Source organism: Jatropha curcas, chromosome 7 (genome assembly GCF_041381405.1).
Source record: "Jatropha curcas cultivar XTBG-Jc1 chromosome 7, XTBG_Jcur_1.0, whole genome shotgun sequence".
NCBI classification, from domain to species: Eukaryota; Viridiplantae; Streptophyta; class Magnoliopsida; order Malpighiales; family Euphorbiaceae; genus Jatropha; species Jatropha curcas.
The window spans coordinates 26,992,031-27,008,173 of record NC_143157.1 but is presented as its reverse complement, the minus strand read 5'-3'; the positions used below and the strand labels follow the sequence as shown (position 1 = coordinate 27,008,173).

Below are 16,143 nucleotides of genomic sequence, written 5' to 3'. Positions count from 1 at the left end.
CGGCGCGTTTATATATCTTAATTTCATAAATATAAGATTTATCTAAAATCCAAACATTCAACGGTTAGGATTATGCAATGGCCGCAAATGCAAGTAGGGTTAATATTATTCGACCATAAAATCCAGACAATGACATAAGACACTAGGTTGTGCAATCATAAAAGAAAATATAGCCATTAAAGGGTCTAATGAACTGTAAAGGGGCAAATAAAATCCTTATAAACAGACATTTCCCTTCAATCAAATTCTCTCATACAATTTTAATTTCTTTATTGCTAGTCCAATTTCTTTCTCCTTCATATTATCATGCCTAGGTTTGGTAAATTTTATACCTCAAGGCGTAGAAATGTAGAGCCTCAAATTCAATGTCAAGTATGTAACCGTATTACTTTTGGCTTCGAAGCTTTTGCTAGGCACTATGAAACCCACATAGTAATGGATGGAATAAGAGGAATTGTTGATCGCCGCCGAAGAAGAATTTTCGGTGGTCTTCCCAATTCTCTCCAATCAAACATCTCTCTTTCTGCTCCAAATCCTATTTTATCACTCCCTTTTAACATCAACTCTTTCGATGTCCTTCGAGTTCCTGCAGTTCCAATGGCACCAGTGCTTCCTCAAAACTCTATTTCCCCAACTGTTAACACTCTCCGTCAATCACCACCACCAACGGGTCAGTCTCCTGTTCGTCCACAGGGTGGGATAAGTGCAGTTGCGCCGGAAGTGATTGAGTTGGTGCAAGGTGATGCAGAAGAAGAATAAGAATAGTGTGATTGAAAGCTGTGATTAAGTATTGTACGCATGCAAGCAGATCACAGGCCAATTGGATTTGTGCAAGTGATATTTCCGTTTATTATGATAATTATCGTTAAGAGTCAGAGTCAGTTTGTTATGGTCAAAGTCCTTTGTTTACCTTTTGAAGTTTGGGTCAAAATAAATGTATTTGTCTCTTTAAATAACTGTTGTGATCGTTGCAATATTTTTTTTTTAATGCTAAATTTTTGTTATCCTTCTCCTGCAAATTTTTTTTTTTTTAGAAACTACGCATTATTAAAATTTCAATAATTAAATTTAAATCAATATAAATAGTTTAAAAAAGATAAGATTCTCTTAAAAGCGAACATGAAATAAAATTATTATTATCAAAATATCACAATAGAATTCATTGATTTTCAAAAATATTTATGGATGAATTTGAGAAAATGTATAAAATCCTTAAACATAATTAATATACTAAATATGTATGTGGTTAAATTTATTATATTAAGGACTTGGCCCTTACAATATCTAACCTAAAAATATGGTAAACCATACAGTAATTTTTATTCTTTTTATCTCCCTTGTTTCGTATTAATGCTTATTTATCTCCATATGTCACTCTAATATTAGGAAATTAGGAGATTATAATTTTGAATATATTTTCGTCTATCATCAGAAGAATTAAAGCTTTGAGCTAATAGACAAATTTTTTAAGATATAATATTAATTATTAAGTTAGTTTTCAAAACCCAGATTGAGAGAGAGAGAGAGAGAGAGAGAAAGAGAGAGTCATGGGAACCTTGTTCTTGAACCAGATCAAGAGGCAAGCAAGTTCTTTTCTACAGGAGAAATACAAAAATGCAAGATTGGCTTTAACTGATGTTAGCAGAATTGAATTGTAAGTATTTTGTTTCGTTCTTTTAAATTTCTATTAAGAGATATCAGATTTAATTTCATTTGATAATTTTTTTAATAATGTATGTGAAGGTTGGCTGAGGAAGCAACAAATAATGATCCATGGGGCCCTGTTGCTAAAACAATGACTATAATAGCTGAGGCATCTTATGGGATAGATGATTACTGGAGAATTGTTGATGTTCTTCACAGAAGGTAATTAATTGATTGTTAACTCTAATTTCAATTTCATTCAAATTTTTCTTTTTAAATCTTGATATTACATTTGAATCTTTAATCATAATTTCAATATTTAAAAAAATAAATGAAATGACTATTAGAGAATTGTGGATATTCTTCACACTACAGTCTACAGGAGGTAACTAATTAGTTACATTTCAATCTTTATCTTTAATTATAAGTTCAACAATGAATAATTAATGAAATGCAGTATGTGTTTGATTAGTGATTTAACAATATAAGTAAAAGAGAGAAATAAATAAAATTGCAGGTTTGATAATATAGATTGGAAGGAATGGAGGCAGTGCTACAAGTCACTGGTACTTCTTGAGTTCCTATTAACACATGGCCCTGAAGAATTTGCGGTAGAATTTCAATGTGACAGCGATGTAATAGACGAGCTTGGAACATTTAAATACATAGATAACAAAGGGTAATAAATATATTTATAATTGCTCCATTATATATATAACATAATTAATCATCTTTTAATGTAAAATAGTTTAATTCTTCAGTTTTGACTGGGGAGCTAACATGCAAAAAAGATCGGATCACATATTAAAACTACTGGAAGGAGGAGACATGTTAAAAGAAGAACGTTTAAAAGCTATAAAAATAACAAAAGAGATCCATGGATTTGGGAGTTTGAGCATAACATCTCCTCGTTCTCCTTCATCAGCAACCTCTGGATCATCAAGAACTTCATCTTCTGGGTCATATTCATTTACAGGTTCCTTGTTCAATGACCCATTATTTTTTACAAAAGAAGAAGAAAACACAGATTCTCTCGAAGGATTATTCCTTCAAGAAATGAGGGATAAAATTACTGATGCAAGTAACAATAATAATAATAACAACAATAGTAATAAAGATTTGAAAGGGTTGCATATGTGGGATTGCCCTCCGATTCAAGAAACGGGTTCTTTGTTGAACTGTGAAGATGATGGGCTGAAGGGGAAGATGGTAAAGGGGATGGAAAAACAAGAAGGGTCGGTTAATGGAATTTGCTTGAAGCTTGCCGGTGGTATTATTAGTCCAAGAAAATGTCACGGTCATCAGAATAAAGAGTTTTTCAGGAGCATTTCTGATGTGGGGAAGTTGATAAAGAAAAAGTATGATCGCCAATTTTCCTTGGGATACTAATACAGGATTAATTATTTTTTGATAAATTATCTTTTTGGGTTTGGTTCATACAGTTCCCATTCAATTTTGTTATGTAATTTTTTTTTTCTTTCTTTTTCTTTTTGGCCAAAATCAAAAACATATAATAAAGTAGTAACGATGAGTGTACATATATAAATATGTCACCATTATTGTGGAAATGTAATTAATGTGAATGAGTATAGAATGCAATTTTGTTCTGTTTAGTTATATGTAATTAATGAAAATGAATTTTCAATATGATATTTACATGAATATAGTTTTAGTTGATTGAAATTTACAATTGAAAATTAATATATATATATATATATATATATATTAATTTTATTCATAGATCATTATTGATCTTTTATGTAAACTTTTTTCTCCTATATTAGTAAGTGACTAACTATTTCGTTTTAAATTTGGAATTACAGATAATGAAATCCTTTTCATTTTAAACTTTAATGTTTGAGTTTCTAATTAATTAAAAATATTAGTTACTAATTGCCATAATAATAAATTTCTGGAGATATACTTAATTTTTTCCTAATTGAGTTAAAGTTTATCTAATTAGGTTGTATTTTTTCTATGTTTGTCCTTCATGGTGATGATAATAATTTTTTAAAAATTTCTGTGTTTTTTTTATTACATCTTAATATTATAATTCTTATATTTGAGTTCAAACATTAATTCTTTTTTTATCATTTTTTTAGAAAAAAGATTGTCCATTAATAATTTTTTTAAAATTATTAATTATGAATCTAGTAATAAAAGCATCCGTGTTTTCTTATTAGATCTTAATATTAGGATTCTTACTTGAGTCCAAATATTAGTTTTTTATTATCATAATAATATATAAATTAGTAAGGCATTTGCTTTCTAATTGAATTAAAACGTTTACCTAGTAGAATAATAAATTTATATAATATTTAAACTAATTTTTTGTTTTAGGAAAATAATACAAATATTCTTGTTTGTTCTTTATATGTCGTTGTTCACTACTATAGTTGTCCTTTATTTTAATATTAAAATAAGTTCGCTAAACTTCTAATCTTGCAGAAAAAATTAAACTAAAAAATAGTCTATTTTTGCCAATTAGCTTTCTTCTGGAGAACATTTTTTTTCACAGGTCAATCTCTTTGCTTCTAAAGCATTTTTTTCTCTCTAACCAGGCCCTTTGCCTCCGAATATGAGTGAAGATATCGTGTATTGTAAAAATAGATACGGATTTAGACACTATACGAAACAATTCAAAAAAAAAAATATTAATCGAGAAGAAGGATTTGAACATAAATCTATTTATCAGGTAATATTTATAAATAATAAGCTATGCATTAACATGCAAAACAACATTAATTAATAATAATTAATAGAGTCATTATTACTTACCTTCTTTCTTAATTTGCTATTTATTTAGTGTGGTGAGCATAAATGAAATGAGCATATTACAATAATTAGCGCGTGTTGCAGTGTGATCATAGTATTTGAAAAGAGGGGTCCAAATACATTGTCGTTTTATCTGTTTGAAAGGCAAAAATATGTAATTTAAAATTAGAAACTATCCTATAAAGCAACTAACCATAATATAATACATAATTGCATGTCCTTAATATTCTGTATTGGAAAGTGGAGGAAGGACAAAAGGTAGGTAAAAGAGGCCCAATAGCAACCATGCTCAGCCCTGGTCATGAAAAATGGGCCTTTCACCTTTAAAAAGAGGACACACAGTCCTTTATGACGGCTGCTTAAGGTAACCGAAATAGCAGGTAACTCCACTTTTTCATTCACATTTAACATAATATTTTTATTTTGTCCGTCCCTTAGCCAAAAAAAAAAAAAAAAAAAAAAAAGTAAATAGTTTAACAGTGCTGATATTAAAGATGAACAAATGATTTATTGAAAAATTAGAAATTTAGAGGCTAAATAATTAGTAACTATTTTTTCCAGAGGCCAGTAATTTGTTTAAAGATGTTTTCAAACTCGATTTAGCATTATTATAAAAAATGCTTTCAAGAAAAAAAAAATGTTAAACAAAAGCCATGAAATTTCTATTTTTAAATATTTTTGGTGTGGTTGTACTGTTGTATCACCCCTTTCCTACGAAGAGAAGAATAATTAATTTCATTAATTAATAAATAAAGAGAGGAACTACCATCTTTTCATCCATGGCTAGAAACAAGAGAAGGAGATATGTTTTAATATTTCAATATAAATAAAACCCAGCTAAATGTCCAGAATTTCAATCACGTATGGGCCAAGCATTGATTAAACAAAGAAAGAAGAATCAATATGAAGTCCAACCGTTGGAGTTACTTGAGGTTGAATTAAAAACATTTACTCGAGCTCGTTTGATAAGTTTATTGAGTAAAGTTTAAGTCGAACTATTGAGCCCCACTCAAACTCAGCTCATCAATTCGTAAGTTGATTTGTGAGTTCACTTAGTGGAGCCAAGCTCATGAATTAGTTTTATTGAGCTGACCCAAATTTAAAAATTAACTTAAAAAGAGTTAAAGTCAATTAAATTTATATTAAAATGATGTTGTTTTGTTTTAATAAATTTCAAGCTCGAGTTCAATGACCATTTTATGTTTATAATTATTCGGTTGAACTCGTGTTGGCTGTTTTGAATAAGCAAATTGTAAACTTTAATTTTTAAGTTTGAAACTATCTTAAATATATCCTTATCGAGTTAAGCTCAAATTATTTATAGCCTCAAATATAAATATGTCCCATAAAATATGGATATTTTTGGCTTTAATGTTCTTTATTATAAATGAAAAAATATTTAATAAGTATTTTTTAAATGATAATTAATTATTGACTGAGCCAAAAAAAAAAATGCATGTACATCCAATATAAAAAAATATTTTCTTTCTTAAACAGAGCTAACTGTTGATTTAAATAAATAAAAACAATTTTACTTTATTTTATTGCGGTGTTGATGATTTTAATCCTTTATCAGAAAATAATGGAGTATTCTCTTTATGGAATGGCACTAAAATTGAAGTAAAAGGTAATTCATTTACCACTGATTTTATCTTATGAATATTAAAAAAACTATCTCTGGCAGAAAATGGGCACACATATGATAGATGCCAACATCTCAAATTCAAAATAATAATAATAATAATAATAATAATAATAATAATAATAATAAAGAGAAGTTATATAAAAAAATTAATTACTAAAACAACAAAAAATATAAATAGACATAAATTAAAAGGGACAATTTTTTTTTATCTAATTAAAAGGGATGATTGGGTAACGACCAATAATTTATCCAATCATTTGATATCACCAAATCTTAATATTCCTCCCCGCGCTCAGAAAAACGAGGTCCAATTAAAGTTTTCTTTTGTTATTTTTAGTTTTTTAATATATTGACAAATTTTTAATTATTCAAAAATATCAGAATTTAAATTTTTCTTATTATACGACAGACAGACAAACTCATTCATTTACCATTTAGCTATTTACTTTTAACTTTGAATTTAAAATATATATTTTAGTTTATAAATCAGTTTAAAAGTAATTTGCTAAATATTTTTCAGAGCCATTTAAAAATAACTTTTTAAATAGTTTAATAATATTTGATAATAAGTAACTTAATTTATCATGATTATCAAAAAGATATATTGTATTTTTTTTAAAAAAAAATTATTTGAATGATATGTTCTTTTAAATGGTAATAAATAAACTGCCTTAATTGGGACTTTTAACTTACTTCAAATAATTTTTGAAATTCTAATTTAAATATCTGCAATGACTAAACTTTTCTAAAAAAAAAAAATTCTAAAGAGTGAATTCAATCTTTTCAATTTTACGGATTTAAATTTCAAATTTATGATATTCAACTATCATTTGACCTATTCTTCCACAAAATAGATATTCAAAATATCTCTAAATCGTCCTAGTTTTGAATCTCAAAGCAATCCTACTAAAACTACTAAGGTAATTAAAATCTCCTTTGCTTGTTAAAAAATATTCTATGTCTTGGTTATAATAAAAAATGTTTAACATTAATCCACCGATGATTTCATATTCACGGAAAAATAAATTAGTCAGATTTCATGTTTCACAGAAAAATATTTCATGTTTCACAGAAAAATAAATTGGTTATTCATAATTTTATATCCGTTGCTGAAAAGTGCATGTAAGGATTAAATTAGTTAATATTATTATCTCTAATTTGTGCGTACATTGTGTATTTTCTAATTAGCTAATAAAAAAAAAATCTATGTTTTGTATTTAGGGTTACTTGGTCCCATTTTTACTCTATCTGCACCACAAGATACATGCTTTTTACTTTCTGTAGTCTTGCAAGAAATGACATTCTGAAAGATAATTGCTTAATTAAGATATTATTAAGAGTAAATTTATGTTTATTTTCAACTTTGTTTTAGCATTTTGTAGATGATTCATCCAAGTTTGTGGTACAATATTAAAAATAATAATAAATAATAAATAATAAATAATAGTCCCTTTCAACCGGTAAAATTGAGGCTTGACTATCTTCACCAAACGGCCACAACGCCGCACGATCCTAGTGGTGACGCTCTCAACGGTAACGTTGAAAATCTGAGGCTAATGTGGTAATTTCGTATACAGAAATCCTTCAACAGAATGGACCAACTCCAATAAAATATTTGTCCTGTTATAGTTCTTACGTTTCCCACAATGTCTTGTCAACTTTATCTACGAATTCCCTATTCTACCCTTTATCTTTCTCTTATTTACCTCTGCAAGATAATTCAACAATAACGTCACTCTTTTTCTCTAGCAAACAAGATTCTCACTCTTCAGTTGGCATCCAAAGTCTCTCTCTTTCTCTCTTTCTCCCTGTACACCTTTCCTCTCTTGGGTTCTCTGCAACTTTACTTTCTTGAGCTTTCTTTTATACAGAGTGAAAATTCATATTTATGACTTCACAGTCCCTTTATACAAATCTTTAGAAGCTCTTTTTGTTTTTTTTTTTTTTTTTTTCTTCTTCATTTATTTTTGGTTTCTTTTCGATTCTCATTTGATGAGTGACTGATCTCAGCTTTGAGGTGACTAAAGATCGGTTCTTGGCAACAATGAAGTTTTCAACTCGGCTCGACTCAGCTGTTTTTCAGCTCACTCCAACTCGAACCAGGTACTCTTATCTCTTTTGATTAACTTACTAAATACATGCCAGCTTAAACCAAGCTTATTCGGGCCTTTTGGGTGTGTTTTTCATTAGAAATGAATCGCTTATTGTTTGGGTCAGAAAGCAGCACTTTTATTTTGTATTGTGTTTTTAGTAGTTATTTCTATTTTTGGAAACCTGCTTGTTTTCTAAGTGATCTGATTTTGTGATTAGTATGTGCTTCTTTTTTTCTGAATTTGATATTTCAGATTGAAATTTTTACTTTCTTGTTTATACTATCTTATTATTTCGTGAACTTGAATTTGATTCATTCTTGAAAATGGCAGTTTCAATATACGTTGTGTCACCAATGAAGCTTTATTAGTTGACTTTTCAGAACTTGCCTTTTCCTTTTTTAACTTTCCTTGGTGTATGAATTTTGCATTTGTAGCACATTATAGAGTTCAATGTATTGGTCTTCAAGTGTTATTGCTTGGAATATCATTATCCATCAGGAAAATTCAATTCAGTTTTTTGCCTTTTTATCATGGAACTTGAACTTTGTGTTTTTCCAGGTGTGATTTGGTTATATCAGCAAATGGAAAGACGGAGAAAATAGCTTCTGGGTTGGTTAATCCGTTCCTTGCGCACTTAAAGACTGCACAGGATCAAATGGCCAAGGGGGGTTACTCAATTATCCTTGAGCCAGAGCCTGGAAATGATGCTACATGGTTTACAAGAGGAACAATTGAAAGGTTTGCCTTGTTATTTACTGCTCCTCCCTTATTGCGTCTTTTTTTTCTTTTTCGTTGTTGTTGGTGGTGTGGTTATCAACCGGCATTATATTTGGCTTCTTAAGCATAATAAATGGACATATTTATGCAATATTCTCCTGATACTGGTATTGCAGAGCCGCAGACTAATATGTTTTCATTTTATAGGTTTGTTCGATTTGTGAGCACTCCAGAGATTTTGGAACGCGTGTACACCTTGGAATCTGAGATCATACAAATAGAAGAGGCAATAGCAATTCAAAGTAATAATGAAATTGGGTTGAACATGGTATGTAAAATCTTTAGGAAACTTGTGATCTTCAAATCAAAGCCTACAATTCAACTTTAGTTGCATTTTTGTGTCATAGGTAGAAGATCATCAAGCAAAATCTGTGGAACGCATTGAAGGTACTTTGAAGAAGACATCTGGACATACTGTTCCTTGTTTTATGAACATCATGTTCCTATTTTTAATCTAATTGGAACTGTTTTACATTTGTTCTCAGTTTATCAATTCAATTTTCTTCTTTTTCTTTTTTTTCTTCTTATTCCCGTTTTCTACTCCCTTCTCTCTCTTCTAGTGGGGGTAGCATATGGGTCTTATAGTAGCATATTAGCAAAGCTTTGTAACGTGAGGTATTTTATTTTATCAAGCTTTTTGTTGTAAAAACTAGATTGCTGGAAAATGTAAGTTTCTAGTTAATATTTCTATAATGCCATTTGTTTTGGAATTACACTTTCTGGTTCTGACAGGTACCAGGCCTTTGCTAGATTCTAATGAGGAGAAAGCCATTGTCCTTTACAAGGTGGGTGGGTACTATATAACCTTAATTGCATAATGAACCATATATCTTAAATTTTATCCCTTTGTCATCTGGCAGCCTGGTGCACAGCCACCTGAAGCAAATGTGTCAGTAGCGCAGGAGGGAAATTCAAAGTACGTACCATGTATTACCATGACTTGTAAGGTTATGTAAAAAATCTTAATTTTTTGCAATCGTGGTGATTGCTAAATTACTACCATGAATCTGTAATTTATTATGTACACATTCATTTACAAGGCTTAACCAAATCTATTTCGTTTGTATTGCTAGAGTTCAGCTTATGAAAGTTCTGGAGACACGCAAAACTGTGCTGCAGAAAGAGCAAGGCATGGCCTTTGCTCGTGCTGTAGCTGCTGGTTTTGACATTGATCACATGGCACCTTTGATGGCATTTGCTGAAACTTTTGGAGCCTCACGCTTAATGTAAGCAGCCTATTTTTGGACTGATCACATTCATCCTTTTGAGATTAAATTATTATATTCTTCATCAAGTGGTTTGCGGCATGGTTTTACTTCCGGCCCTGAGAATCATCCCTAATGTGGTTTTATTTGCCGATGTCAACAGGGATGCATGTGTGAGATTTATGGACTTGTGGAAGAGAAAGCATGAAACTGGCCAATGGGTTGAAATTGAAGCAGGGGAAGCAACATCTAGCCGTTCTGACTTCTCTGCCATGAATGCATCTGGTATTGTTCTTTCCAGTGCAATCAGCAAGCAGTGGCCTGAAACTCCAGATAGTAATGGGAAAATAGGTGTCGACTCACATTCAGGTATGAGCTTATGGTCTAACCTGGTCCCAAATGATTTTATCATGGGCACTTGCTTGACGATTCAAGATGGATGTCTCAATTCAATGGTCTTCTGATCCTTAAATTATTCCATGTCTTTCTGTTATGAAGATACATTGTTTACTTCTGCATCCAACATTTGATTTGCTTCTTATATGGGTATAGTTATATGGTACAGAAGAAAGGAGCTCATCTCGTATTTTCTTATTCTAACTTTTTGTATGAGTCTGCTGCAAATTTATTGTCATAGAGCTATGAGCTGGCAGTAGCAATACTGATATAAGCAACACATATGGGGTGTAGAAGAGCCAGAGATAAGACCCCTCCTTGCTCTCGCCCAATACAAATCACTTAAAATTGTTGGATTGGTTAATAGCAAATAGCTAATATCAATGGTTTATGGATTTGTTAGTTTGCAAAGATGGGAAAGAATCTTACTTTTTAGTTCGATCCCTTAGGAATGCAAATCACAAATTTTGCATCATCATGAAAAAATGATACCTTTTGTTTTACCTCAATGATTTTGTAGTTAGATTGATATAGTGCCGAAATGTATAATTTGTCTGTTTCAACTGAAACCATAGTAGCACAGTTTGCTAGGAGATGATGTATCATTAATACAGAGGGGAAGAGTGATCGTACCTCAGTTCTTGTACATGGTCAATCTTTAGAAAGCTTTTTTTTTTAGCATTGAAAAAGGGCCCGGTCATTCATGTCAAACACTCTGTAAGGCTGTTGGTGTTCATGTACAAGAAACAAAGCAGATGGTAACACATGCCTAAAAGCCTTCAAATTTCTAACTAACAGTCATGGATGTGTAACACTTTCTTTATTTGAGGTTTCTTAATGTAGTTCATACCATCATTATACTTGTAGCACAGCATTCCATTCTCTTGCATTGAAATTTAATGAAAAAAAAATTGCTTGTTCATGTGATAGATGAAAAGCCTCCCATGGATCAACAACCATTTTCGAGCCAGCAAGAATATTTTCAAGGCCAGTTTCCACATCCTATGTTCCCTCCATGGCCTATTCATTCTCCACCTGGTGCATTGCCTGTCTTTCAGGGATATCCCATGCAAGGCATTCCTTACTATCAGAATTACCCAGGAAATAGCCCATTTTTTCAGGCACCAAATCCATCAGGGGAAGATACTAGAGTTAAGGCTGGTCGAAGAAAGGGACGGAGAAGGCATTCCATGGATAGTGGGGATGACGACCCTGACCATGAAACAGGGGAAGTGGATATGGAGTTGGACAAAGAAACTTCAGGAAATCAAGAACCAGGGAAAAAGTCTAGTCGATCAAGTAGAAAGCAATCTGGCATGGTAGTTATTCGGAACATTAATTATATCACTTCAAAGAGGCAGGAATCGTCTGATAGTGATTCACAATCAGCCTCAGGTTCTGAAACTGATGAGAATGTGGGAGATTTATCAGAGACTAAGAACTCTAGGAGAACCTCAAAAAGGAAAGGAAGCCATGCAAAATCTACAGATAGGTTGGATGTGTCTGATAGGGAAGGAAAAATTCAAGGGAATGAGGCAGATGGGGGACATTGGCAAGCATTTCAAAATTATTTACTGAAAGGTGCGGATGAAGCTGAACATGCTGTGGATAAAGGTATGTTTGCGATGGAAAAGAATGTTCGAGTTAAAAGGCGACAAAATACAGCAGGAGACGACCCTTTAGATTTTGATGGACGAGAGATAGTTGATACTCAAGAAGGGAATACGACAGATATGCAGAGAATTAGTGGAAACTTTGCCCGCATGAAGGTCTCAAATGATGAATCATTGATATCAAAAAGAATGGGTCAATCTAGCAATGGCGAAAGCTTCACGGATGGTCCAATGGATATTCAATCTGCAGAAAGGAGAGGTAGATATAGGAGATCAACCAATGATGATTTTATGATACATGGACAAGAAAATCAGTCAGGTTTTTTAAGTTCATCAAATCCATTGGCAGTAAATGGATTTGTGCATCCTAACAAAGAGTTGTACCAGAGTTCATCCCATAATATGGATGATGATTCTTATGTGGTTTCATTGAGGTCAACCTCAGTGGATCAAATTGGAACTGGTGGAAGGCATGCAATTGACATGGATAATGAGTTTCCATCAGCTCGGGTAGAAAACTCATCTAATAGGGATGGAAGCCAAGTCAAATATGAGCCAGATGATTTAAATTTGATGCCTGAGCGTGGTGCAGAAAAGGGGACAGTTGGTTATGACCCTTTAGATTATGATATGCAGGTTCATGCTGAAAATATTGCTTCATTGGACAAGAAAAACAGGGAGGCTGTTACTGGTGTCAGGCAAGGCACTAAAAAGGTGGACAAGGACCGGAAATCAAAACTTGTTCCAGATAAAAAGACAGTGGGACCAATAAGGAAAGGGAAACCTTCAAAGTTGAGTCCTTTGGATGAGGCCAGGGCACGTGCTGAGAAGCTTAGATCATTTAAGGCCGATCTACAGAAAATGAAGAAAGAAAAGGTGTGCTTTCCTGTCCATTTAGCAAGCACTTAACCTCCATATTGAAAGTTGAAACACTCCCAGCAAAGTGCTGTAAAATATTGCATGGTTTAAAAATCTCGGGATAGTGGTTTTTTTTTTTGTTTCGCCTTTAAGCCAACTAGTTCTTGGGTTTATTCACAGCTTTGTGCTTTTACAGGAAGAGGAGGAAATAAAACGTCTGGAAGCTTTGAAGTTGGAGAGGCAGAAGAGAATTGCTGCCCGAGGCAGCTCCATTCCTGGTCAGCCATCTTCACAGCAAACCAGAAAACAATTGCCAACAAAACTTTCTCCAAGCTCTTACAAAGGATCAAAGTTCAGTGATTCAGAGCTTGGATCAGTATCACCCCTGCAAAGGTTCCCTGTCAGAACTGTCTCTGCAGGATCTACTGACTCTCTTAAAGCTTCGAAATCCAGCAAACTGAGCACCGGCAGTCACTCTGCAGGAAATAGAGTAAGCCGGTCAGTATCGTCATTGCCTGAACCAAAGAAACAGAAAAATAGTCTAACGCCTGATGCAAAGACATCCATGGCTCGAATTAGAAGATTATCAGAGCCTAAATTAAGTAGCAGTCAGAATGCTACTTCAGTTAAGCCACGAAACACTGAGCCAGTATCAAAGCCAAAAGTATCAAATGGACCTGAAAGCAGGAAAATATCTGCAATTGTCAACCATGATAAAGACAAGATTGCATCTCTTCCGGAACTGAAAATTAGAACCACGAAGGGATCTGATGTTCCCCATGGCAAATCAGCTGGGAAAGAAATACCCCATAATAAACAGAACGGAAGTAAGTCTAATACCACTTCCGAAGTTACTGAAGTGAAAAGGAATACTGATAAAAATTCATATCATAGTGATGGGGATGGCAGCCCAATAATCGAAAAGACTGTTGTGATGCTAGAATGTGAAAAGCCCTCCGTTCCTTCTGTGCTTACATCAGGAGAAACTAGGGAAACGCAAAAGGGGCACTCCAGTAATAATATAACAGGAGAAAAAACTGAGACTGTGTCAAACTATGCAGCGATCCGAGCACCAGTTTCACCAATTGCGACGGATGAGATTGACAGAGAACCTAGTGAACACCAATTACAAGTGCTACCCAGTACATATAAGGTAGGTCAGAACTCCAAAATGGGTATGGCCCAATCATTTTTATGTGTATTTCTGCACACTTAAATTCGTTGACATATAATATGGTACTAAAATAAAGAATTGGAAGAATTCTGATTTATTAAATATGTTATAATGAAAACCTCACAGTGATCTTTGTTGTTGAATCATCATCATTCACCTGTTTGATAGCTCTTCTGTCAGTATGAAAAATTGAATTAACTGCTAAAAAGTTCTATTTTTTCCCCTCACCCTGAATATTGTGCTGTGAGTCAGATCAGTTGGTGATCACTTTGTAATCATGTTTCGTATCTTGACAAGAGCTTAACATTTTTTCTCTTTGAATGTGAAAGTTGCCTATTGATTTGACGTTTTTGTGTGAAACTTTTTGCTGTCAGGTGACAAGTGAAAATGCAGGTAATATAGTGAAGGAACCACCTAAGCATTCAAGCACTGGCATTGCTGAAAAGCCATACCAGGCTCCTTTTGCTCGGGTCTCTTCTCTGGAAGATCCATGCACCCGAAATTCGGAGTACAGCAAAGCACCTCCAACTAGCTCACAGACAGCAACAGCAGGCATGGAGACTGTTAGAGCTCAGATATATGATCCTAAAAGCTTAAAATTAGAAAAGATCCCTGAAGCATTGGATAAGCCCCAGGCAAAAGAATCATCAAAAGGGTTTAGAAGGCTGCTGAAATTTGGAAAAAAGAGTCATACTACCAGTGAGCGTAATGCTGAATTGGACAATATCAGTGTGGATGGTTCTGAGGCGGAAGATACAAATGCAAATATTGCTACTTCTAGTGAAGGTAAAAAGCATTACATTCCTTCCTTTGTGCTTTCTAATGAATGGCAAAGGTTTGGAAAAAAAAAAAAAATTCAGTAACTGCTTATAAGGTCTGCAAAATACGACTAACAAGCAACAACTCGTGGAAACATTTAAATATCAGCAAACAAATATCCTAGAATCTTACTCGCATACAGATGTCTTTTATCTTGGACCAAAAATTATATCTGGTTTTACAACAACATATTTTACTCTCTAATTGCTTTACTATAATATTCACATTCAGGCCCTGATATCGTTGATTAAAAGAAACTAGTATCAAGAAATTCACTACATTAACATAGGTTGCACAGTAGCTGCAATTTGAAATGTTTTAAAAATGACTTTTGCTTTATTCAAATCATTATTGGTAATATTTACGATTTAAGCTGACTCAACATTTTGTTGTCATATCCAGTTCATACATTGAAGAATCTAATATCCCAAGATGAAACCCCGACTGCTGGAACCACTCCTCAGAAGAGTAAGTTTGCACGATTCAATTAAGCATTTTCACCATGCTCTTAAATTTTTCAGTTTATAAGATGATGAATTCTGCTGCAGCTTCGCGCCATTTTTCCTTGTTATCACCCTTCAGAAGCAAGAACAGTGAAAAGAAGCAGTATGCTTGACAATGTGCATGCTTGAGAATGTGAATGCTGTTAAATTTGAAGGTGAGGAAGCGAAGCGCTCGTCTTATTTTACACCATTTGGGTTGTGAATTGTTTACAGAATTTTGTGTTTATTCATTTTCCCTGTCTTGTAACTGTAAAAAGACAAAAAACAAGAAAAAACTGAAAAAAAAATGATATAACTATGTTGCTATAGAATTGATGATGTATGTGCATTCATGTTCCAATTTCATATTTCAAAGTTATTATGGTGAATCAATTTTGTAATTTCCTCGTCCATTGAATTGATTAAATGTTAATGACCAATACAAAAAGTTGTCCTTCACATTACTCATTTGTATCATTTTAGAAGGGCATTGGGTTTTTTTACAGCAAATGTACATTGGTTTACTTGTATGGTACTTTTATATCCACTCGTCTTCTTGTAGTGTGACCATTCTTGGTCTCCAAAGTGACCCGAAAACGAAGTTTTCTGAGTTATAAATAAAAACACGATACTTAACATCAGGGTTTTGGTTGGAAAGTAAA

At 32.8% G+C, this 16,143-nt stretch overlaps 2 protein-coding genes across 4 annotated transcripts; both read left to right on the top strand.

Annotated features, from left to right (window-relative positions):
• Nucleotides 1-1,420: 1,420 nt before the first annotated feature.
• LOC105632240 (ENTH/VHS family protein) lies at nt 1,421-3,256 on the top strand. The gene is made up of 4 exons (XM_012214556.4): nt 1,421-1,654; nt 1,744-1,866; nt 2,162-2,323; nt 2,406-3,256. The coding sequence occupies exons 1-4, from the start codon at nt 1,548-1,550 to the stop codon at nt 3,031-3,033; spliced, it is 1,020 nt and encodes a 339-aa protein (XP_012069946.1). The 5' UTR covers nt 1,421-1,547; the 3' UTR covers nt 3,034-3,256.
• Nucleotides 3,257-7,789: 4,533 nt separating this feature from the next.
• Nucleotides 7,790-15,882, top strand: LOC105632153 (COP1-interacting protein-like protein). Of its 3 annotated transcripts, none has more exons than XM_012214471.4 (14): nt 7,790-7,874; nt 8,075-8,167; nt 8,716-8,895; nt 9,082-9,202; nt 9,282-9,321; nt 9,667-9,719; nt 9,795-9,850; nt 10,008-10,160; nt 10,303-10,508; nt 11,466-13,024; nt 13,203-14,159; nt 14,555-14,966; nt 15,402-15,467; nt 15,548-15,882. In XM_012214471.4, exons 2-14 carry the CDS (start codon nt 8,109-8,111, stop codon nt 15,613-15,615), a joined length of 3,930 nt encoding a protein of 1,309 aa, XP_012069861.1. In that variant the 5' UTR covers nt 7,790-7,874; nt 8,075-8,108; the 3' UTR covers nt 15,616-15,882. The 3 variants fall into 3 exon arrangements, with proteins under 3 accessions (XP_012069861.1, XP_020534134.1, XP_089579824.1); XM_020678475.2 differs by having other exon boundaries at nt 7,830-7,848; XM_089723698.1 differs by lacking the exons at nt 7,790-7,874; nt 8,075-8,167; nt 8,716-8,895; nt 9,082-9,202; nt 9,282-9,321 and having other exon boundaries at nt 9,684-9,719; nt 9,795-9,876.
• Nucleotides 15,883-16,143: the final 261 nt, after the last annotated feature.

Excerpts from the sequence above, each read along its gene's own strand:
- LOC105632240 (XM_012214556.4), top strand. The coding sequence starts at position 1,548 with ATGGGAACCTTGTTCTTGAACCAGATCAAGAGGCAAGCAAGTTCTTTT. Across the intron at positions 1,655-1,743 it reads GATGTTAGCAGAATTGAATT|GTTGGCTGAGGAAGCAACAA; the intron begins GTAAGTATTTTG and ends ATGTATGTGAAG. Across the intron at positions 2,324-2,405 it reads AAATACATAGATAACAAAGG|TTTTGACTGGGGAGCTAACA; the intron begins GTAATAAATATA and ends TTAATTCTTCAG.
- LOC105632153 (XM_012214471.4), top strand. The coding sequence starts at position 8,109 with ATGAAGTTTTCAACTCGGCTCGACTCAGCTGTTTTTCAGCTCACTCCA. Across the intron at positions 9,720-9,794 it reads AAGCCATTGTCCTTTACAAG|CCTGGTGCACAGCCACCTGA; the intron begins GTGGGTGGGTAC and ends GTCATCTGGCAG. Across the intron at positions 15,468-15,547 it reads TGGAACCACTCCTCAGAAGA|CTTCGCGCCATTTTTCCTTG; the intron begins GTAAGTTTGCAC and ends ATTCTGCTGCAG.